At 48.2% G+C, this 25352-nt stretch overlaps 1 protein-coding gene across 1 annotated transcript in view; it reads left to right on the forward strand.

The window, feature by feature from the left end:
• The window catches only part of LOC119395794 (beta-hexosaminidase subunit beta), a 48217-nt gene that overhangs the window by 13289 nt on the left and 9576 nt on the right, over positions 1 to 25352 (forward strand). The window contains exons 4-7 of the mRNA XM_037662803.2: positions 4284 to 4440; positions 8163 to 8358; positions 17881 to 17971; positions 21394 to 21498. Coding sequence (XP_037518731.1) covers positions 4284 to 4440; positions 8163 to 8358; positions 17881 to 17971; positions 21394 to 21498 — 549 coding nt within the window. The remainder of the gene's footprint in view (positions 1 to 4283; positions 4441 to 8162; positions 8359 to 17880; positions 17972 to 21393; positions 21499 to 25352) is intronic.

Below are 25352 nucleotides of genomic sequence, written 5' to 3' on the forward strand. Positions count from 1 at the left end.
CGGCCGGAGCGCCGTTCTGATTACGGCCCGACTCTGTACAAAGCGATACGTTTTTTCGGCCGGGTTGTGGCAGATAGGGCCATGCATATTTTTTTTCTCATTTTTTCATTGATACTGGCTACCTCACAGTGAGCCTGTTTGAGGGCGCTGCTTCCTGATGCGCGCAGCAGTCTAGTCACGTGTCACTTTTCATATCTCGCGGGCTTTCTTTACTTTACGAACAGAAGAAAATTAACTCGTAATTAGTACGTTGTTGAAAATAGCGCAGTTAGATGTCATTCAAACATGCCTACATTGACATTTTTATAATTACATGAGTACTTGTCAAGCTATAATTATAATGAGGACTGATTAATTACACCTCATCAACGAAAAAATTAGCGGCGGCTACTCCTGTCTACTGGGAACAATATGTACTAGGTTCGCTTCGCGTAACACCGTTCCTCTTTTTTTTTTAAATCACACTGCGTGATAGTTGGGACACCCTGTATAATTTCCAAACGCGAACCGCATGGCTGTATTCTGTATTTTTTCCAGCTTGTGTATGTCCAATTGGGACCAGGGCTCCCAAACCGTCAATATTGTTTTCGATCCCTGGACCCAAGCGAACATAGACAAGGGGAAGTATCCCTTGAACAGCCTTATATATATATATATATATATATATATATATATATATATATATATATATATATATATATATATATATATATATATATATATATATATATATATATATATATATTTAGTGTAGGCATCTATTATGCACTTCTTCCTCATCTCTGTATTATTGTAATCATCATCACGCGTTTGCCTTTCATCATCATCGTCTTCGGGTGTGTGCTCTGGATCATCGTGGCCGTGGCGCTTGTTCGCTCTCGACGTCGCGACCAAATAAACCTCGTTACGACTGAGACGTCATACGTGGTGGAGGTGCTGGGTGCACCGCCGCCCATACCGCGTGTCTCTTGCTGAGCGCAAGATCATCGAAGAAAACGTCGCTGACATGCTCCAACGAGAGGTAATCCGTCCATCAGCTAGCCCCTGGTCGTCGCCTGTTGTCTTGGTCCGGAAAAAGGATGGTTCCGTGCGTTTTTGCGTTGATTACAGGGCGCTTAACAAGATCACTCGCAAGGACGTGTACCCCATGCCACGCATTGACGACGCCCTTGATTCCCTACAAGGCGCGGAATACTTTTCAAGCCTCGACTTGCGTTCAGGATATTGGCAAATTCCCATGCACGAAGATGATAAAGAAAAAACAGCGTTTGCAACTCCCGACGGACTCTACGAATTCAACGTGATGCCTTTCGGGCTCTGCAATGCACCCGCGACTTTTGAGCGCATGATCGACACCGTGCTGCGTGGCCTGAAATGGAAGACTTGCCTCTGCTACCTTGATGACATTGTCATCTTTTCATCAACATTTGCTCAGCACCTGCAACGCCTGGATGAAGTCCTAACATGCCTCGCCACCGCTGGTCTACAACTCAACACCAAGAAATGCCGTTTCGCCAGCAAATCCATCAAGGTTCTCGGTCATGTCGTGAGCAAGGACGGAATTCGCCCTGACCCTGACAAGATTGCTGCGGTCCTTCACTTCCCTCGCCCCGAAAGGCCTAAGGATTTGCGAAGTTTTCTTGGTCTCGCATCCTATTTTCGTCGTTTTATACGGAACTTCGCTTCGATGGCTGCGCCCCTGCACAAGCTACTTGCTTCCGATGTACCATTTGTCTGGTCCGACGAATGTCAATCGGCGTTTGACCTGCTGAAGGGAGCCCTCACGTCAGACCCTGTACTATGCCATTTTGATGAGACCGCACCGACTCTCCTGCACACAGACGCTAGCGGCCGCGGTATAGGTGCTGTTCTTCTCCAACGCGACGACTCTTCCCGCGAGAGAGTCGTTGCATACGCTAGTCGCGTACTGACCCTTCAGAGAAGAATTATACGATCACTGAGCAGGAGTGCCTGGCTGTGGTTTGGTCAGTACAGAAATTTCGCCCTTATCTGCACGGCCGTCATTTCACCATCGTTACGGACCACCACGCCTTATGCTGGCTTTCTACACTAAAGAACCTCTCCGGACGCTTGGGTCGGTGGATTCTACGTCTCCAAGAGTATGATTTCGACATCATTTACAAGTCTGGCAAAAAACATCAAGACGCCGACGCTCTTTCTCGTTGCCCACTACCTACCGCTCCGCTCGACGCTCCCGCAACCGTTTTCGACAACACCTGCTCGGACGAACCTTCTAGTTCAGTTACCTCGCTCGCCTCGATGGACCAGCTACCAACCGATGACGATCAACCATTCAGCTCTCGCCAGCTGGCTGACCCGTACTGCCGGCGCATTATAGATCACCTCTCTGCAGCATCACGTCCACCTAACGCGCGGCTTCGTCGTCAACTCTCGCAATTTAAGCTGGAGAATGGTGTTCTGTATCGTCACATTTACCACCCTGACGGTCAACTCTGGGTGCCCGTTTTACCACGCTCTCTTCGACATCATGTTCTTAACGCCTTTCATGACGATTTGACAGCTGGCCATCTTGGCTTCCACAAAACCCACGACCGCATTCGAAGCCGTTTTTATTGGCCTGGCCTTTCAACCAGCGTCGCAAGGTACGTCGGTTCCTGCTCTTCTTGCCAGCGTCGCAAACTTCCGACATCTGCTCCTGCCGGCCAATTACAGCCAATTCCGTGCCCCACAACACCATTCGAGGTCGTAGGTGTCGACCTATATGGGCCTCTTCCCGTCACTGGCGCTGGAAATCGATGGATAGTGACTGCCGTGGACCACCTCACGCGCTACGCTGAGACGACTTCAGTGATTACTGGTTCAGCTTCGGAAGTTGCTGACTTCGTCCTTCACGCCATAATTCTGCGTCATGGTGCTCCCAGAGTACTCCTGAGCGACCGTGGAAGGGCATTCTTATCACAACTGTTAAGTGAAGTCCTACGCGCTTCTGGCACTACACACAAGACAGCGTCTAGCTACCATCCTCAAACCAACGGCCTGACCGAAAGATTTCATCGAACCCTTGCCGATATGATCGCCGTCTACATTCAACCCGACCACAAAAACTGGGATAAACTGCTACCATTTCTCACTTTCGCCTACAACACGGCCGTTCAACGCACAACCGGCTACTCACCGTTTTATCTCGTTTACGGGCGTTCGCCTACATTTTTTCTCGAGGTTTCTTTCTTCACCTGCAATGGCCATTCATCCCCGACTTCTTCCGAAGAATATATTTCGAGACTTGCGCAGTGTCGCCAGCGCGCTCGCATGAACACACAAGCCACGCAACAAGCCAGGAAGCTCGTCTACGACACATCTCATCGCGTTGTCGCCTTCCGACCTGGTGACGAGGTGTTGCTTTTGACACCACTTCGCACACCTGGTCTGTGTGACAAGTTCCAGCCTCGTTTTATCGGCCCATACATAGTTTTGGAGCAGACTTCTCCTGTAAACTATCGCGTGACACCACTTGTCGTGCCTACTGACCGCCGTTACCGCAGTACCGAGATTGTTCACGTTTCTCGGATGAAGCACTTCACGCGACGTTCCTCGTCGCCTTGACTTGCAGCGGCCAGGCTGGCCGCTTCCACGTGGGGGGAATTAGTGTAGGCATCTATTATGCACTTCTTCCTCATCTCTGTATTATTGTAATCATCATCACGCGTTTGCCTTTCATCATCATCGTCTTCGGGTGTGTGCTCTGGATCATCGTGGCCGTGGCGCTTGTTCGCTCTCGACGTCGCGACCAAATAAACCTCGTTACGACTGAGACGTCATAATATATATATATATATATATATATATATATATATATATATAGGGGATGTTTTTACTAGTAAATGTACATATATACCCTATAAAGTGGACGGGGGGATGGCCGCCGCGGTAGCTCAGTTGGTAGAGCATCGGACGCGTTATTCGAAGGTCGCAGGTTCGGTCCCTGCCCGCGGCAAGCTATCTTTTCGTCCACTTTTCTTTTTTCACATTTACCTTATATTTACTAGTAAAAACATCCCCTATACTTTCCTTGGCATTATTGTCTGTTAGTGCCCATTAATATTGTGTATAACAAAGAAAACCAGCCCTTGAAATTAACGCTTCTTTCCTTCATATATATATATATATATATATATATATATATATATATATATATATATATATATATATATGACCTTGTACGCGTAACCATCATCATAATACTCGATTGCGATGACGCAATCAACATTCGACTACACTAGTCCTGCATGTCGTGCACGTAGGAAGTCAAGTCCCGAAGTGGAGGCCTTCCGTTTGCAGCATAACCTGAGAAGGGCCAGCGATGTGGAGCAGTATTACGTTGAGCGGACGTTCAACAATGCGGTCCGGACAGGTGCCAAGGCCGTGATCTGGCAAGATCCCATCGACAACGACGCGAAGGTGAGGGCTACCGTTCCGCGTGATTATGCACGTTTCAGCGACGAACCGCAAACTATTGTTTGGCCGTCCAATCGCATGGCTTTAGAAAAAGTCGATTAGGGAAGCATCAGTGCGGAATTAAAACTATTTGTCAGTGCGACGCATAAGCATCTCGAAACCATAAGTTTCCACTACTAAACATGGACAAAAATATGTCAATAGAACTGTTTTCTGGAAGTAGCAAGTCATGATCTAGAACTCTGATAACCGAAGCGGCCATTCACCAATGCCACTCGAAATTAGGTGCTGCTGCGGCTTCCCACGCAGCGTTCAAAAATTTTGTAGTGCCGTGCTTAGCATTATGTCATGTACGCCAGCGGCGTAGCCAGGGGGTGGCACGCCAGGTCCCTGCCCCCCCCCCCTCCCGAAATCTTTTTTTTTTTTTGCCATGGCATACAGAGCACAAAATGACACTCGACCACATCTGCCTGCCCGGCCCCCACTTCAGATCAATTTATACACAATAATATAATATTTACTACAAATAAGATCCCCTATACGTTCCTTGACGTTATTGTCTTTGAGTTCTGATTATTGTTATAGCCAAAATTATGCTCCGAAAGCTAAAATTCATGAATAATTGACTGCCATCACTCCATATTTTCCTGGCGAGAGTTAAAGAAATTACTGTCAAACAGTGACCGTCGAAGAAAATTTGTTGCATCGGAGGAGGTGCAAGCCATATGAATGTGGTCCATACCAATAAACAAAGGGAAATCTGTAAACATAGTCGCATGTCACACTCAAAGTAATAGCAGGTCGTATACTCCTGACGGCTAATCGCAAAGGCCGTGCATGCATTAGAACAGTGGTTCTCAGCCATGCGGTTTAAAATAGGTCCCTTTTATTTCAACCTGGCAAGGAACGGTCAAACTAAAGTGCCACGCCTCTTCGAACTCAGCAGCTTTCCGATTATTTGTACGGTCTGCAGTCACATTCAACCTGTTACTAGCTCGCGTTTGCTTTTTAAGTATGCAAGCATGGAAAAAGCATGCTATGCATATGTCGTAGAAAACTGCAACAAAACCTTTATACACCCATCTCACGGAGAAGGGGAAGCATAGGTCGGCTTCGCCGCATGGTGGCTGCTTTATGCAGAGAAGGATACCAAAAATCGGAAGGGGCTGTTGTCGCGGGCATAGTAGGGCTTCAAAAAGTCACAGTTTCGCCGGAAGGGCGAAGCAATGTATGCGATAGCAACAAATTAGAATGTCACATAAATAACGGCAAGTAGCTCTATACTTGCAGCGCGCTGCTCAAGCGCAAAGGACGCAGAAAAAGAACGCACAGGGGACGAGCGCGAACTAACAACGGTCACAGCTCGACACTTGCAGCGTGCTGCTCAAACGCAAGGAAGGACGCTCGAAAAGAATGCACAGGTATACACAGGAGGAGCGCGAAACAACCCAACACTTACATATATAGATATTTTAGGGGCGAAGCTCCTTAAGGCGGCACCCGTTCGTCCCTCGTCGTGCTCGTAGTAGTGAGTAACAAGTCTTACCCTTTGACCTCCAAGGTGGTGCCGGTGGGAGATTTCTCCTGTGCGTTGTTGAACAATAAAAAATTCGCAGCGTGCGCGTTAACTAAAAGCCGAATTCTTCTGTCTCTGTAGAAGTGTAAGTGTTAGCTAAAAGCCGACTTCTTCTGTCTCTCATTCCCATTAGCAGCCATTGTTTACCTCCAAGGTAGTGCCTGGTGAGATTTCTCCTGTGCGTGATTAAACAATAAAAATTTTGTTCAAAACGCCGTTGATTGATGAAATAAACCAACGAAAGACGCCAGATGTTTTGTAAAAACAAAACGAAAGAACGCCAGATGTTTCTAAAGCAAAACGAAAAAGACGCCAGCTGCTTAACGAAAGATGCAAGGTGTTTTCTAAAGCAATGGTTTTCTAAACAATGAAAATTCACAGCGTACATGTAAAATTAAAGTGAGCTGCAAGTCGTCATAACTCATCGAACCTTTAGTATAAACGCGCCCGATCTCACGTCGGTGATGATGTACTGGGCAGAATTCACGGAAGATTCACGGTTTACCGATGAACCTCCGCAGCTTCGCCCACTCATCATCATTCACTCCGTGGATATGCTGTGATTTTTTTTAGGGGCTTGTCCGTCTGTTTGGCGTCCGTGTCCGTTTGGCGTCCGTGCTCACGGCACAGCACCGTGTAAAATCGAAATATGAGGTTTACCAATAGACTAATATCAATCATATTTGTGACAGAACAACATAAAACGCCTACAAGCGCAAATCCTTTATGCCAGTCGGCGACTTCAACGTAGACATTATGGACCTTAGGATCTAGCTTTGTCGTCGACTCTTCATGTCATTTTATGTCACTCAATTTACATTGTATGGGGCGACGCTCGGGTAACGTACGGTTACTCACCCATAGGATACCCAGAGCTTCGCCCACTCGTCGTGATTCACTTCTTTGAGATGCGTGGATTTTTTCTTGAAAAGTGCGGCGCGTGGAGTGCCTCCGCGTCTCCTGCCGCGCGGTGGCGTTCGACGCATTGTTCAACTAGAGTTACTGTATATGCTACACATATACTGTAACTCTACGTTCAACCGGCGTTCCACATCGCGAGTGGGTACAGAAATGGGCCACTTTTAGGGGCGAAGCTCCTTAAGGCGGCACCCGTTCGTCCCTCGTCGTGCTCGTAGTAGTGAGTAACAAGTCTTACCCTTTGACCTCCAAGGTGGTGCCGGTGGGAGATTTCTCCTGTGCGTTGTTGAACAATAAAAAATTCGCAGCGTGCGCGTTAACTAAAAGCCGAATTCTTCTGTCTCTGTAGAAGTGTAAGTGTTAGCTAAAAGCCGACTTCTTCTGTCTCTCATTCCCATTAGCAGCCATTGTTTACCTCCAAGGTAGTGCCTGGTGAGATTTCTCCTGTGCGTGATTAAACAATAAAAATTTTGTTCAAAACGCCGTTGATTGATGAAATAAACCAACGAAAGACGCCAGATGTTTTGTAAAAACAAAACGAAAGAACGCCAGATGTTTCTAAAGCAAAACGAAAAAGACGCCAGCTGCTTAACGAAAGACGCAAGGTGTTTTCTAAAGCAATGGTTTTCTAAACAATGAAAATTCACAGCGTACATGTAAAATTAAAGTGAGCTGCAAGTCGTCATAACTCATCGAACCTTTAGTATAAACGCGCCCGATCTCACGTCGGTGATGATGTACTGGGCAGAATTCACGGAAGATTCACGGTTTACCGATGAACCTCCGCAGCTTCGCCCACTCATCATCATTCACTCCGTGGATATGCCGTGATTTTTTTTAGTGCGCGTTTCAAGGACACTTGAGAACCACTGCATTAGAAACCTACCAAAACAAGAAACGCGAAATTTCGAAGGTGGCTGTAATTTTGCATCAGCTAGTTCGCAAATCTACACCTAGAGAAAGCGCATATCTTTCCTACAGGTGACTATGGGCCGCGTATTCGTGCCCTTCGCACAGGCTGGTACATTAGGAGAGGTTGCTATGTACATGCGTTATATTTTTGCGCGTACACTGTTGCGCATGCAGCTACATCTGCGGAAGCAAGTATCACTTCATAGTTCATCGACGTCCATGGTCTCCCAATCTGTGTCAACCATTCAGCTCAGCTGTCCTAACACGTCTTTTGTTCCCGTAACGATTAGCTTAATGCTGCGCATAAACGCTTTTGCAGGCGTCGAGGCAACATACGGTGCTGCAGCTCTGGAAGAGTCACGATCTTGGCCACACGTACTCCTGGTCGGAGTATGCGGCCTCTCACACCGGACAAGGATACGAGGTGGTGATCTCAAGCTGCTGGTATCTCGACCACTACGAGCACTTGAAGGACTGGGCGCACTATTACGCCTGTGACCCGAGGCAGTTCAAAGGTAAGCAGTACGTTAGACGCTCTAGGTGCTACAAACGAGTTACTCCGCACAGTGACGAAATCAGCTAGAATAGCTAAGAGACTTGTAGTTTTAGGTCTTATTTAACCTTGTTCTAGAGACAACAGACACATATATTATAAAAGGAAAGTTTTTCACTGAGCGTATCAGTGGTAGAGCGTCCGCTTTCATGGGACGGATTCTTGATTAAAACCCTAATAATGGTCGTATTTTCAAGCGAAGCTTACCTTTGAAGCTGGTGATGGCGGTGTTCCAAAAAACTCTCGGCACCTACAGCTGGCGTGCACCCAAGAAACAATAAATAAGCAAAACACATTTTCCTTCCGGAGTTGGGGTTTGATCTCGGGTCCCCCGTTCCCAAAGGGAGTGCCTTGACCACTAGGCCACGTGTCCATGCTTACCCAAAATGAACTGAGCATATCAATGCGTTCTGCCGACGATGCAAAAAATCACACCATCTCCCGCTAAAGGGGATCATGAGGCGATGCGAAGCAGCGTTCCGGCCTGTCGAGCCCGCGTTTCATCCGTAGCAGTTTCCCGCCGACGTTGCCGTTTGCGCTGGGCTTCCCTGCCCGGAGCTCTAGGTCCGCTTGCCGACGTTTACGTTGCGCTTCGGCGCGTCGAGCCTTCCGCTGCTCCACCCACTGCTCCGCGATCTCGGCAGGCGTTAAGGTATTACTGCAACTGGCGCCGACGTTGACGCTGGAACTGATGACACCGGCGCAGCCGGTGCAGTGACTGAGCGTGTGTACGACCTAACGCGAGCCTTTTATCTAAACGATGATGGCAGTGGAGAGGGCGGGAGGGTAAAGGGAGAGGGGAGTGAAGAGGAAGTGTGCGGAGAGGGTTTGCGCATGCGCAGTAAGGGTGGTCACGCCGCACACCGGATTGAACTCCGCCATAAGATGCTTTGCATCTAAAACATGGCTGATCTCTCTGTCATAGGAATCGGCATGACACGGAATATGAACCGTGTCTTCAAGTGGGCATACTTCATTGTTTATTATAAATTGGTGCGCGAGAGCATGCACAATGTCTGCTGGTGTTTGGCAGCTACAACGCCGTTTCACCTGGACGCACCCACGTTGACGCCTAGTCGCACATCTCCATCCCGACGACCAACGTCCATGATCTTGACTTAACCCTTGTGGCAGCTGAAGTAGTTACCATACACCCTGACACAGCACAGGATGAATCCCGCGCTAAGATGGCAGCAACAAGCACGTAATGAACACTGGTACTCGGTATGCACTGGGCCTCTTCGATTATTCGCTCGGGCTGCCGGACGGCAGCCAGCGGGCTGCCCGACAGCCTGCCAGACGTTCGTTTTTCTCGGGCAGCTCTCCGGCAGCGCCGAAGCTCCGCCCACTTGCCGGAACGCTGCCGTAAACGCGTTCGTTTTTCCCTCTCCGGCAGCCAGCGGGCTGCCCGCGGACTCGCTCTCCTGCCGGAACGATTTTGCGCTGGCAGCACGCTGGCAGCGAGCAGACGACGCGCTCTTCTGCGTTGTTTTGGTCGCGTCGTCTGCTCGCGAATTCTTTGAGCAGAAGTTCGCCGCTCCGTTTGACGAGTCTTTTTCGGTTCGCTGCTTTCACGGTGGTTGAACGTGCATTTCACTTGTAGCCTGCGTCTGTCCTAACGCCACGAAATATTATTTTAAACAAGGTGCAGACAGAAGTGCGCCCTCTCTATAAGAACGGATGCGTTGGGCTGCACGATGGTAATCCCGTGTATGTGATCGAAGGTAAGACATCTCAGTGTCATGCGAGTAGTTTTTGTGTTGTTTAGGTTTAATTCGTGTCCTCGGGCAGCGCCGAAGCTTCTTTCGGTTTTAGTAGCTCTCCTTCGATTCTGATGGTCGCGATATGCGAATGTGATAGCCGTCAAGGGCCCCGATGACCTCTGGAAGGCCGGCTTCCACCCCTTGGCGTTGATACAGCGCACGAAATGCACGCTTGCTTCGTGCGATGTCGTTGCTGTCCGGCCACTTGATCTCTCTCGCACTGATAGCATTTAGGAAGTCAATAACACGCCGAATTTTGCCGCGCACATTCGACCCACTCACGTTGAATTTGTCCGCAACTACATACATTGTAGTTTGCGTGCAAATCGCGATAGCTTAGCCCGATGAGCACGGTCTTTTCAGCTGACAGCTTCGTTCTTCCGACTGTAGCCCTGCGGATAAAATGACGACCTCTCAAATCCTTTCACAAGAGCCGCAGCTGTGCTTCTGGATAGTCGAAACATTTTTCTGAACTCCAGGTCCACATACGCTGGCACAAACATCTCGATGTATAACGGAACACGGTGCCGATCCTACCTCATTAGCCGGGCAAACAACAGGCTGATGGTGTGATGCTCCACGTCACCACTTTCCTCTTCAATCGCATCGTAAGCGTGTAGCAATTCTGCGATTGCTTGTAGCAGCACAACGAATTCGTCTGCCGAAGCCGCCGTGCCTACAGGACGAAGATGTAGCAGACGACACAGAGCTCGCTGCGCCCGCGTGACGATGATGATGATGCTGTGGCGGCAGCCTCGGGCTGCCCGACGCTTGCCCGACAATTTTGACCCTCGTCACAGTGACGCATATTGACGTCATTTCCTGTCAGAAAGGAGTCCTCGGGCTGCCGTCTGGCTGCCCGAACAGGGAAAATCGAAGAGGCTCACTGATTCAAAGTGTCGTCATCTGACGAGACAAACGCCAAGGCGTGCGCTCACAAGTAATGGGGTAACCTACGCCTGTGCTCATGCATATACCAGACAGCACTTCAGGAGCGCGAGAGGCAGAGCTCGTAACTTGAGCCGTGAACGCGGGAACGCGTTCCCATAAGCCCCGGCGTCTCTCTCGCTGCACCAAATCACTCATTTCGCGACATTCGCCCGTCGACGTCATTGCCTTTCTGTGCCGCTTACTCCAGCAGTTTTATTAGCTGGTGCTATCGCAGTCGAAGTTGTAGGCGGCGGTTGGTCCATGTGGAAGCTGCACTATTCTGTGGACGAGTCCTCACTCTAACACGATGCGAAAGCGAAAGCACGTACTGCGTTGTCACCAAACCGAACCATCGCGTACGGCGCATTGCACCGACCGTAGAGTTTCCTACATTAATGCGCTGAAACTACGGAAGCGCTCCCTGTGGGCACTCGTTAGTGTCATGGTGCAGTACTTTATCGCTCCTCCAACGAAGATCACTGCGAGAGGGAGGTGTCAGAGGTATAAGGCGCGCTTGTAAAGACTCGTCCATGCGCGTCGGTGGCGCAGTGAGTAGAGATCCGGGCACCTTTCGTTGCGGACTGACAGGTCGTGGATTTATTTCCAGGTCATCCAAATCGACAAATCTTTTTCTTCTGGGCTTTGTTTGTCATCTCTTCGTGTACGTTTTACCGACGTCACTTCCGTGACGGAAATTATGTCAGTGAAGCCTTAGGGGACCCCGACATAAAACACTTTCGTGTTAAAAACGATTGGAAAACAGTACGCTTGCTATGAGCGCTTCATTGAAATATTTCATAGTAGGACTGAAAGGCGGGCGTGTTGGAGCCTATTCGTGCTTTGGTAACGCACAAACGGATGAAACACGAAGCGCTTGTCCCGTCTTCTTCCTTCTTGTTAAAGTGGACGGCATGTTACTTACGCCTCTCTATTTTTCTTAGGTATTTTACTACCTAAGTAAAATAGGGAGGCGTTTCCGTACCAAACAATCGCCTTGAAGAAATATAGAGACACAATACAGGTGGCACCCCTAGTAGCATGAAAAAACATCATGTATCGTTGACTTGCCTCTAGAAGTAAGATAGCAGCAAATTCGGTGGCTTCGGAAAATACCCTAAAATTGCTCGTTGGGACGCTCATAAGGAAAACGGAGCATTTGGTATAACAATGTTTCTCGAATACGCTTCCTAAAAGCTATAGGTTGGCTCGCTGGAGCAGCAACTGTGAACTTTGATTCTTTGGCCGCAAGCTCTGGCGCGCTCGCGAACTCTGACGCGCTCGCTATCTCGGCAGATATCGGCGGACGTCTCGTATACCCTTCTACGTGCTGCGCTCTCAACGCGAAAAGACTATGCGAAATCCCCTTTACTCCCTAGAGCAGTCGTATTCTCTTACATCAGCGTTTTGCAGAGTTGCGCGAGACTGGTTCTAAAAGAGTTAGCTGCCAGCCTTACTTCGTATGACATCGCAATTTGTTGCTATCGCATTCATTGCTTCGCCCTTGCGGTGAAACTGATTTTTTTTTCTACCCGCAGTCTCAGATGGACATGACCCTTAAGAGGCCAGTACGTTGCTCGTTGCAACGCGATATTTGCCTTCAAATATTGCCTATGTGGACTACTACAGCGCTTTGGAACCTCAGTTTTCTCTTAGTGCGCGTGGAATAATAATCAATCAATCAATCAATCAATCAATCAATCAATCAATCAATCAATCAATCAATCAAACAATAATTTATTTAACGTGCCCAGGAACAACCGTAACGTCTTTGTGCAAGCGCACGCAAAAATAAAACATTAAAAATAAACAGTACAATACAGACAGCCTTCACAAATAACGAGAGCAAAAACGCGTAGACAAACAAATGAATACAAAAGGGGAGGAGTAAAATAAGACAACACGAGAAATATTGAAGGGGAATGAAAAGTTAGATTGCAATATTAAATAATAATAATAATAATAATAATAATAATAATAATAATAATAATAATAATAATAATAATAATAATAATAATAATAATAATAATAAAGATACGCGGCACACATTGAATCAACTAGATTATTACAACTTTGAGAAGGCTTAATTGCTTGGCATTCTGTACCAAATCTACGTGTGACACTTGACCGCTGTGGTTTATGAGAATCCTTTTAGTTTCTATGCAAGCTTGAAACTAAAAAGAAGAAAATAGAAAGAGCACTTTTTCTAATATGTAGTTTGAACGCCGGTTCATTGAGCCCTGAACACTCAACGCACTACTCTTCAGATCAACAACATAGGAGGTTTTTAAGTGCGTAGCACTTTAGGGGCCCGGCGGTGGCGTACCAACTTGTTCGCGAGTGAGATATATATATATATATATATATATATATATATATATATATATATGTATATATATATATATATATATATATATATATATATATATATATATATATATATATATATATATATATATATATATATATATAAGGCTTAAATACGGAAGAGTAACTTCGGTTGCCGCAAGGTTATAAGCATAAAAGTATATGCGTCTTCATAAAAACAACTGTTTATTTTGTCTACGTTTCGACGGGAGCCCCGTCTTCTTCAGGACATAACAATATTTACAGCGTGTGTATGTCCTCTTATAGCATGTTGAGAGTGGAGGGGAAAGGACAGAAAGGAAGGGAAATAGAAACGTAACGAGTAACGGAGAAAAAAAAAGGGGGGGGGGGGACCACGACAACAACAACAATAACAACAATAAAAAAATAAAAAAAAGGAAAGAAAAGTCAGGAAGGTCAGTAAGAAGGGTTTTGCTTGACGCGGACATTGTGTTAGTTTAGGAAGCGACAACAATAGAGCCTCTGCGCACCCACCTTCCCCCAAACGGACAATGTAATGACCCCGCGCATCTAGTATGGCACCTTCCGGTGTGAGGCCACGGGTGGCGTTTTTGACGTCCTTCTTCGTCGTTTACCGCGTTAAATTAATTGGTGGGGTGGAGAGTGAGGGCTTTCAGCGTATGCTTTTCCGTGTCGGCCTGGGTGTAAGACCCGAAGTGGCCGGTAGTGTTGCCGCGTCGTCAATATTTATTAAGCGCATCGGCTCTTCTTGGAAGAGGAAAGATGTAGAAAAAGGTAAGGGTTGTAAAGGGAAAAGGCGGACTAAAAGATTGTTCGTATAATAAATGCGGCAAAAAGTAGCGCGCATGTCGTACACCGAGTTTGTGAATCTCCCTATGAAGATTTTACTCATGCCGGGCAAACCGTACATGCTTACCTCAAACATTGACGTCATCGGCGGTTTGGTAAACGGAGAAATGGGAACATTGCGAACGGGAATCGCTGGGTGCTCGGGCTACGCACTTCCTCGGGTTTTGCAGTAGTGCAGCTGGATTTAGCGCATGATTTAGAACTACGCCAATCGCAACACAAGTTTTGAATGAACGATTATGTACATTTAAAACACAATGTTTTGGGGCGTCATAGGTATTCTGTGGGGTGGGCTTATACATTCAGAGTATATAATTGTTACAGCAAAGGAAGTAAATAACGCTAGTCGCATATGGGGAGCTGCCGATGTTCTGTAAATATCATTCTCTAGCATACTGCCAGGCGCGTTTCTTTCTTATATAGTGATTAGATCGGGTTTCATAAAAAATTTAGGACCGCAACGTTTGGAAAGCTTCGCGATTGTTTCAGATTCCTCTGTTAAGATTACGTGCGGCACGGGACTATTCAAGTTTGTTCGGCAGCTCACGTGAGCACCAGCGATGACACTGGAATTATCTTTGACTCATCTATAAAAGACCATGTGTTCCGACGACCATCAGATTACCGATGGCCGACAACATTGATCGCCGCTATCAGTGTGCAACGTGTACTGTTTGTACTTTACTTTTTGTCCGCCGCGGTGGTATAGCGGTTACGGTGCTCGGCTGCTGACCCGAAGGTCGCGGGTTCGATCCCGGCCGCGGCGGTCGCATTTCGATGGAGGCGAAATGGTAGAGGCCCGTGTACTTAGATATAGGTGCACGTTAAAGAACACCAGATGGTCGAAATTTCCGTAGCCCTCCACTACGGCGTCTCTCATAATCAAATCGTGGTTTTGTGACGTAAAACCCCAGATATTAGTACTTTACTTTCACTTTTCATTTCATGGGCACAAGTTCGCTCAGTAAAGAATGTCGTCTTTTACAGTCCGACTGCCGCTTTCTTCACCGTCATGTCCACGTGACAATACGTTGTTAAATGGCGGTGATTAACGGCGCGTCAAAGAATTTACGTTCGCTGCAACGCATGAGTGCATTGTAATTTATTGATATTTTAATTACACACAAGCATGGCTGTAGAAAGATTCGTTTAAATTTTTCTCAACATGCTTAATTTTGTGACGTTCAAGTGGGCTTAATAAGGTCGATCCTCCTGGCTGATGGTGTTGCGCTTGTTCTTTTCCCCAAACTGCTACGAGACAAGTTATATAAATCGTTTTTGCATATTTTTTGTATTCTGTGTATCCCGGCCGCAGCGGCCGCATTTTCGATGGAGGCGAAAATGCTTGAGGCCCGTGTACTTAGATAAGAACCCAGCTGGTCGAAATTTCCGTAGCCCTCAATTACGGCGTCTCTCATAATCAAAGCTTGGTTTTGAGGCGTTAAACCCCAACAATAAATATGTATCCTGTGTTCCTGAAAAAGAACGCACTTCAACAAAGGTGCTCAGAAGCACGCACATGTTATCTTGAGACCCTTAAATGCGCATATACGGCGTTCAATATCTGATTTGTATATCGAATATATAAACCGAATTTCAGCCATGTTTATTTCGATCGGATTTTAATCATCAGTTCATTATGTTACAGCGCGACAAGAACGAGAAAAAGCTAAGGCACACACACGATGGCACACAGCGCTGTGCCCTGTCGTTTGTGGACATTAGCTTTTCCTCGTTCTAGTCGCGCTGTGACATAATGAACCAGTACTAAATGGTCCAGTTCACTGTACTCCTTAATCATCAGATCGAGCGCTGACAAGGGGCAAGAAAGACACAGGACCGCCGGTAAAAGACTAAAGGTACATTCACACCGAAGGCGGGGCGGCAAAGCGGCGAAGCGGGCTTTTCAAGGCGGCGAGGCGGCGAGCGCGCGTACCTGTTCAGACCGCATGGCTCTCTTGGCTGCCCGCGCGACCGAGGAGGCGGGTCCTCTCGCGCTTTAGCGCACGTGTCGCTATCACGTGGTACGGCTTCTCCCAAAGAGACACCCGCACCACCGCCGCGCCATCGCCGCAGCGCGTTCTGATTGGCTGCGGCAAAGCGGCGAGTAGCGGCGAGCGGCAAAAAAATTGGTCCGAGAGCGATCGGACCTGCCGCCTCGTTTTCCGCCCCGCTTTCGCCGCCTGGAGAGGAGGTTTTGCCGCTTTCCGCCTCACCGCTTTACCGCTTTGGCCACCCCGCCTTCGGTGTGAATGAGCCTTAAGGCCTCCGCCTTAAGGCCGAGACAGACGGTACGATTTTCCATGCGATGCGGCGTCCGACACGGCGGTGGGAAAACCGGAATGGTGACCTTTCATAGCATCGGACAGCCACCATTCCCTCTCCCCCACCGCCGTGTCGGACGCCGCATCGCACGGAAAATCGTACCGTCTGTCTCGGCCTTTAAGGCCGAACCATATAGAGCGTTTTTGCCGGCGTTTTCCCGGCGTTTCGTACGCCGGCGTCCCTCGACGTCGACGCTACCGGTGACGGTGGACGAAACGTCCACCTCTGGACGGTCCAGACATCACGGGCGGCAGCGTCGACGCCGGAAGCAGTTCGATGGACGCAGAACCAATCAGCATGCGGCTGGCAGCAACTTCCGCTACGTAACGGCGTCGTTGCTGCAGCCAAAATGGCTGTCGCCCGCCTCGAATCTAATAAGTCGTCGCCGTGCGCTGTGTGGCCCTTAAGTTCTCAAGTGATGCTTGTATTTGACTTAGCTTGTTCCTTAGAAGCTTCGACAGCAAAGCGCTCGTGATATCTTTGAACTCTTTCCGAGCGCCGTACTCAAGTTCATCGGTAGGCTTAGCAGGAATAAGTGTATTGGCCGAATACGTGGCCTCAAAGATATACGGCAGCTTCAAGCTCAGAGGCCATATATTACAAGTTTGTGGTTCTTCTCAATGCCAATAGCTGGCGCTACGAGTCAAATAAAAAAAAATACTTTTCGGTGGCACTCGTTTTTTGCACCACAGAACTGCAAATGAGACATAAAAGCTATAATCAGGAATATATCTTGTTGGTCCATTGACGGAAACTGTACACTGCTTTACGAGGTGTCAGGTTCATTCCCTCTGGTCACACTGTGCGACGCTGAGTTAACGCTCCTCATATGGTTTGCCGCCCTCTCTGACGGCGTTGATGCGACGACGCCGAGGGACGCAACGTCAGAAAACGCCGGCAAAAACGCTCTATATGGTTCGGCCTTTAGTCTTTTACCGGCGGGTCTGCAGAACGGCAAAGCTGGCCGAATGTTTGCCGGTAAAAGCCATCGCCTGAAAGGCGGCAAACATGGCCCACTGTTGCCGGTGAAAACATATTCCCAATCCGCCGGCGTAAGTGAACGCCTCAGCTGATATTCGTTCTTCAGCGGCAACATTGGGCCGTGGTTGTGCCTCGGACTGCCGCCGTAAAACCATTATTAGCCCGAGGTTCTGTGCTGCATGCGTCTTATCCTTCGAGCGCAGACACCCTGATTGCATTTAGTCATCGTAAATTTGATAAAGTGTGCATGGGACTTCGAGACCTCTTTTGTCCTAATCTTCTTTTTGCAGGCAGCCGTAAGCAGAAACGCCTAGTATTGGGCGGCGAAGCTTGCATGTGGGGCGAGTACGTCGACCGGACAAACTTGCTCGCCAGCCTCTGGTGAGTGTGCCGCCGCTCGCGTTCTCTCCTGCATCATGTTAAGCTTCTTGCCGGCCGACCGTAAAGTGAGACAAAAAATAAATAGTTGTGGAATATAGCGTAGTAACTCAATGACTCTATGTATTTTAGAGGTGTGCACGGGCTCCGGGTAGCCCGAAAGCCCGAGCCCGACCCGGCCCGCGGGCCGGGCTCGGGCGGGCCGACGTCTTTTCACCTCGGGCCCGGGCCGGGCTCGGGCTACTTGGAGTTTTATCGGGCCGGGCTCGGGACCAGCGCAAAGCCCGACTCAAGCCCGAAGTTTAGAGAATGAGCGGGAATTGTTTTCCAGCACGCATGCAGCGCCTTTTCCGCGACCGCCCTTTACCGCTTTTCCTTTCCATTCGCTACTTTAAACAAAAGGGGAGCAGGCAAAGCACTGCTCTGTTGCACTCCGACAAACAGAGAAGTAACACCACCTGAGCTAGTGACGGCACCACACGACTGTTCGCGTTAGATTTAAGGCCAAATCCCATATGAGTGAAAATGCACGCGACAGCGACCCGTCGTAGATCGCCCTCGTGCAAGCTGCATGGGCATACCCCATACACATGACGGCTTTGGCGAGCGAACTCCATTGTTGCTGGCATGAGGCCGTCTACTTGTGATTTCTAAGCTGTGTAATAGAGACTGTTCGTCGTGTGTCGTTTGATCATGTTTGATATATGCTCAATAAAATGCCAAATTATCGCAAAACGATGTTTTGTTTTCGCAGCGAACCTTCAAAAAGCCGGGCCGGGCCGGGCCGGGCCCGGGATTGTGTTTTCGTACGTCGGGCCGGGCCGGGCGGGCTCGTAGCCCTTTGCCGTCGGGCTCGGGCGGGCCTTCGACAAAGTCAGCGGGCCCGGGCCGGGCTCGGGCTCGGAAATACGGCCCGTGCACAGCTCTAATGTATTTAGCTTGCCGGTTGCCACAGAGAAGCGCAATTGTCGCATTTCAGAGAGAAGATGTTATATGAGTAGCTGGTGGGATTTCTTCGTGTCCCCCGGCGGAAAAACCCTATAGCTACCCCTAGGAAGAACTATTGTGGAAGAACTAATGTGCAGAATTCGTAATGAAAATGGACCCCGCGTCATGTGGGGAGTCTGTGAGTGTGTGTCCCCATGGGAGCTGTAGAGAACTATAGTCGAACCCGCATATATCGAACTCGCTATAATTCGATATAAAACATTTAAACAATTTACGGTATTTGCAATGCGAATATCAGTGCGAAAGTGACTTCCCGGCACAGCTTCATAATAATGCAAAGATGGCGGCTTACGGCAATATGCGGATATTTTTTAACAGCGGAGCGATTTAAGCTAGAGGTTAGGCCGTGCAGGGTAATTTTAAAAAAAAACTGTCAACGCAGCAATTTGGGCTAGTTGGTGGTAGCAGAACTTGCGCATCGTAACAATCGCAAAGGAACAAACACATAAGGAAGAGACACGCAAAGGGAACAGGCGCTAGACATCAAATGAAAGTTCACTGACGCAAAACAATGGAAATGTACAAACATGCGCAGAAAACATAAAGAGGTGCAGACGGCGCTGCTAACAAAGATACCTGCAATGCCGCTTCAGATAAGCTTTTTCCTTGGCATACAAAGCCAGCGAAGATGTGCTCGCACATTTACCTGAGCACTTCCAGACTCATGCAGTAAGCCCCATATATTTCGCGAGCTTGCTGAGCATCAAAGCTGCGGAAGTTACGGGTTGCCTTCAAGTCAGGCGTTGAAGAACACCAGCGGCAGTGATCTGTCAAATCCCCCCCCCCCCCCCCGTCAAAGGAATGACAGCTGCGCGATGCTCTCCCAACTTTTCACTCTCAATTCCCCTCAATTCGTAGTTGGCAGAGTGCGACGACGCTTTCGCAAAGCGCCGCTGTTTGTTGACGTCTCATCCGTACGCCACTACAACCCTACGGCCCCTACAGAGGTACACACAGACGCCAGCGGTGTTGGCCTCGGCGCTGTCCTTTCGCAGCGCAAACAAGGTTTCCCTGAATATGTCGTTGCATATGCAAGTCGTACGCTTGCTAAAGCCGGGACCAATTACGGAAAGAGAATGCCTGGCGATCATCCGGGTCCTTACGAAGTCCCGACCTTATGGTCGCTCATTTGATGTTGTCACCGACCATCATGCATAATTCAGTTGTTAGTAGGCGTTCGTGGTGTCTTGACTTCTCTGTTGCGTCCGCGCGTGTTTGCATGCCCAGTCTTTTAATACGAGTAATTTCTAGTTGAATTTGACAATCGTAAATTCTAGACTGGGTGCTGCGCTATAATGCTTGGCTCGCATGTTCTCAGGAGCCTCGACTACCGATCGGCAGCGTTTTCTGATCATGATGAAAAGTGTTTCAGGGCCCCTTTAAGGCGCCTTTCGCGCAACGGAGACGACCGGCACGTTACCTCTCTGCTTTAGCCGCCCTCGTCAGTCTTCGTAGGCTTTCACTCTCACGTAGAACACAAGACATGCGGGGCGATGTCGTAAATTTTAACTTTGCACGGAACATCACAGCGACGGGATAAATACGCCCGGATTATCCATATAATTGCTGAACCAATAAAACGAGGTCACGGGTCTTCCTCCTGCATGTCAGAGGTCCATAACACGCGTGCTACGTACGTGCGCGCCAAGATCGTCCAATGTTGTCTGCTAGGCCTGACTTGAGCAAGATGGCGCAGGCGGTTGCAATGAGGCCTTCTATAGACTATTTTACGGATGGGTTTCGGTGCGGCCATATTGGGCTGTTAACCTTGCCGTTTTGTATCTTTAGCAAATAAGCGAACAGTGCCACGATTGGCGTAAAGACATCATAAAAGTTGGGCTAGTGCATTCGACGTTTCCTGACTAGGTCACTTTTTATTTCACGTCGCGAAATAAAAATGAAACATCCGTTTAACCGTCCAAGGTGGCGGCGCCCTTACGTGTTACGTAGTATAGTCGATAGTCGGAAACAACTTAAGAAGCCCGGAGAAACCTCGCCCAGACGACCGAAGCGCGGCGGCCGATCGTCCCCGCGACTAAAGAAATAGTCCCGCTCATGCACTCGGCAACCGGCCGTCTGGATCTGATGTCAGTCTGGAGTGCGAGCCCACTGGTGAAGGATTGTGTGCATCCGCCTCTGAAGAGCAAATGCCGTGGTCGTCTAATAACGTATATTCCACTGTGCACGCCCAGAGGGGCATCTTAAAGTGACAAAAGTTAAATCATTTTATTTTCTTTCAATATCTCCCCCTTCTTGTGTTTTGTTATTTACTGATCGCGTACGCGTTTCACGCCGCCTGTACAATTTCTGTGCAAAAGTTCAGGATAACGCTGGCTCTAGGATACGTAGCACTGAACGAGATCCCTCCTGCTCGCAGGCAACTATTCTACTATATGATAGACTCCTTTTTCCACTAGGCCAAGGGCATCGGCAGTCGCTGAGCGCCTGTGGAGTAGCCGCGACGTGGACAAAGCTGACCGCGCAGTCATCAGACTCAACGGACATCGCTGCCGCATGCTGAGGTCGGTGGAGGTCGATCTTGTTCTTAATGCCCATTTATCTTACCTTCGCTGAAAATTATCCTGTCTTAGATGTCATATTTTTATTTTATTGCTTCTATTGTTTGTTTACCTTTTATACTAAACCCGGTTGTGTAATTTACTATGTAGTTATTGTACCGCGATTCCTAGAATAAACATCAATAGAATCAATTCTACGAAACAGATAAACCAAGCACAAAATAAATGAAGAAACAAATTCGAAGTAAGAAGGATGTCCTCATAATGAAAAAATGCATCGCTACTCGAGCGCTCAGGGTGGCCTAGCATGCGCTGTGCAGACCCCTTATTTTAATTCCCGCAAGTTGTCACAGTGTTCATTTTTTTAAAGGTCGCGTGTTTTATGGTAACGAGTAGACTTGCTTTATTATTTCTTTAACCATTGCCGCTCCCTAACCAAATAGTTCGAAGCGTGTAAGACTAGGTCACTAGCTATGCTTCGCATTATGAACCAGTCAGGCTAAGTCAAGCTGCGCCGTAACGTCGTATTGCCACGCGCACTACTTTTTATATTTTTATGTAAACGATCCATCGCACCTGCAACCACTGCCTTGCGCAAACCGCGCCCGATTGTCTGGAAACCTTCAAGATTATTTTAGAATCTTCCGATAAGACTATGCGCCGCATGCGAACGATACAGAACCCGCGGGCACCAGCGATAACGTTGCAAAGTTCGATAAGACATGTATCAAAGCCGACACATTTCACAAATGAGCAGGTTACTCGACGGCCGACGCTGTTCTCGCCGCTATCAGTGTACAGCTTGAAGTACTTGTACTTGACCTTTATTTTCCGGGCACAAGTTCGCCCACATAAAGAGTTCCATATTTCCGACTCCTGCTGGAGCCTGCTTCACCGTCACGGCTATGTGACATCTGGTGGAGGTGCTGCTTCGTTCATAATCCGGACGCGCCCGTGAAGCGCCGACCCAAGCCCAAGTGGAGAATAGGCGACGCTGAAGACAACCTGGGTCGTCGAACTAGCCGCAGGCAGAAGGGGTTACAGCCAGAGTATGCGCTCCTTTCCGGGGCTCCTTTCCGGGGAAAGACCATTGGTCTTTCCCCGCCGCGTACCGCTTCGAGTGCGATAGTACCGACTCTAAAACTGCAGGAATGAGCGCCACAGAAAGGCATCGACGTCCACCGGCGAATTTCGCGCATTGAGTGCTTGCGTGAAGCAAAAGAAGCGCCAGCGGCAAGCGGAACGCCTTCCCGCATTCACGGTTTAAACTACGAGCCTATGCCTCCCGCCTTTCTGAAGCGCAGTGTGGTAGTATGCATGGGGCTTAGGTTGCCCCAGAGCCGTATATTCCCTGGGTTGCCCTATTACTGGGGAGCGCGCACCTTGCAGTTTCTCTCCACAATTGACGACGCTTTGAAGGAGTGCATGTCGAGTACCAGTGTTTACTATCTGCTTGTTGATGCCATCTTTGCGCGGTATTCATCATATGCTGTGTCCAGGTATATGTTAACAACTTCAGCTACCACAACGGTTAAATCACGATCATGGGCCTTAGTCATCGGGATGGAGATGCGCCACCACTAGGCGTCAGCGCGGGTGCATCTGCGTCAAACGGTGCTATAGCTGTTAAACACCAATAGACATTGTACAAGCTCTCGTATATCAATGCACAATAAACAATTAAATACTTGTGTGAAGACACGTTTCACTTTCGTGTTATACGGATTCCTATGACGGAGGGATCAGCCATGTTTTTTCCTAACACAACGTGCTCTTGCACTGCTTGTTACATCCAAAAACGTTTCCGTGTAAGTTCACATGCCTTTCCGCCGGTAGAAACTTTCAGGGTCCAGCGCGGGAAACAGCACGAATGCTGCAAGGGTGTTGCTTGACAATGAAAAAAAGTACCCTAGAGAACTAGCGCCATCTGGCGCACTTTCAAAGAATACTAAACATGAAAAGTAAACAACCGTTCGCTTGATAAACGTCTAGGTGACCCTGCAAAAAAAAAAGTTGAATGGGTGACCATTGTGCCTGAGAGAGTTAATTATCAAATGTATAACAAATGAGTTTTGATAAGAAAAAACTTTCACTCACCCTCCATTTCGCGTATGATATAGCATGCACTTGTTAGGAAGCTGTTTTGCCACTTTTATTAGCTTTTCTGCTTAAGTTGCGTACAAAATTATGCTGGCCATAACTTGTTTCTCCAAAACGTGCTGTTATAACTCCCAAAAATCTCGCAAGTTTTATGTACCATTCCCGAACGTGCTTTAGTTGTCTGAAAACAGCATAAAGGAGAAACAATTGAAGGTTACTATTCAAGAGCGGTTTGGTGGTAAGTGGTGTTTGATTGCGCAAGGGCCAAGTATGGCCAAAGAGCGCCATGGCTAATAATGTGGTGTTTACGGTGACCAATGATTTCTGATGACATCATGTAATATGGCTGTAAAGTGGCATACTACACGTGCTGTGTGGACGCATAAAACATATTATATGTATATGCAAAGGGTAAATACACAACCCAAGGCGAAGAAACAAGAGGACAGGAAAGAGCATCACTTGAAACTGGGTTTATTCGAAGAAAGGTTCCTTTTTATACAGTGCAGGCAGCTGCGCAGTCACATTTGCGCAGAACATTCAGGTACGATCACACGTTTATGACATCATGCCCTCAAAAAAATTATGCTTCTGCTCTACGCAGGGCGACAGACGTATCACTGTTAGAGACGTCTCCTTTCGCATTGGCAAAATAGGCCTCCAATAGCTCCCGTGCCACAGTATTCTTCAACCTTATATATTGTCACATGGTTGTGACAATGACTAAAGCTCCAACGAAACTCGTCAACACGCAACTCTTTATTCGGGGAAACTAGTGCCTGGGAAATGAACGATTAAAGTGCGAGTAATTCACGCTGTACATTGATAGCGGCATAAACAGTCGTCGCCCGTGGTAAGGCGCGTCGGCATTTATACATGTGGCATCGAAGACTTCAGCCTTATCGAAGGTGGCCGCATTAGTTCCAGGATAAACTATACTGTCCTGGTTACGCACTCAAGCTTATCAGAATATTCTAATATAATTACGAACGTTCCCAGACACTCGGGCGCGCTTTGCGCAAGGCACTGGTTAAACATGTAACGAACCGGTTACGTAAAAATATAAACTGCGCGCGTGGCATTGCCCCCCTCTTAAGAACATCACCCCGATGCTTATAACAGGATATTGTCACGTGGTCGTGACGTCGACGAAGAAAGCAGTCGGCGTTTGCAGGATCAAACTGTTTATTTGGCCGAACTTGTGGCCGGAAAATGAGAACTAGAACTACAGCAATACAAGCTGTATAATGATAGCGGCGAACAGGGCGTCGTCCGTCGATCAACTGACAAGCGGTCAAGCGCGTCGGCTTTTATACAGGCGCTATGGAACTTTCCAGCAATATCGCTGGTGGCGGCGTTATCTCTCGACAAAGCTGGAACATTCGCGTGCGGCGCGCAATCTTAACAAAACGATCTACTAAAATCGTGAAGCTTCTCGAACGCTGCTTCGCGGCCAACGTCGAGCGTTGATAACCGTCCTTGCTGGTCAAACTCGAACACATCAAAATAAAAGAAGAAGCGGGCGTGGCATTGCCCCCCTCTGAAAAAGCATCGTCCCGATGCTTGCAACAGAACATGGAAAGGGAAAAAAACAAGTGCATGCACAAATAAATTACAATAACAAATGAAAAAGTAGAGTCACCAGGTTCGCTAACGCGCAAAAAACGGCTTAAGGCGCACGACATGGACGACTTCAGGTCGTGCGCGGCGTCGCTGGGAGTTCGTAATGCCGTCCGGGACGACCTCGTAGTCAAGAG

The sequence above is a fragment of the Rhipicephalus sanguineus genome, chromosome 6 (assembly GCF_013339695.2).
Source record: "Rhipicephalus sanguineus isolate Rsan-2018 chromosome 6, BIME_Rsan_1.4, whole genome shotgun sequence".
NCBI lineage: Eukaryota > Metazoa > Arthropoda > Arachnida > Ixodida > Ixodidae > Rhipicephalus > Rhipicephalus sanguineus.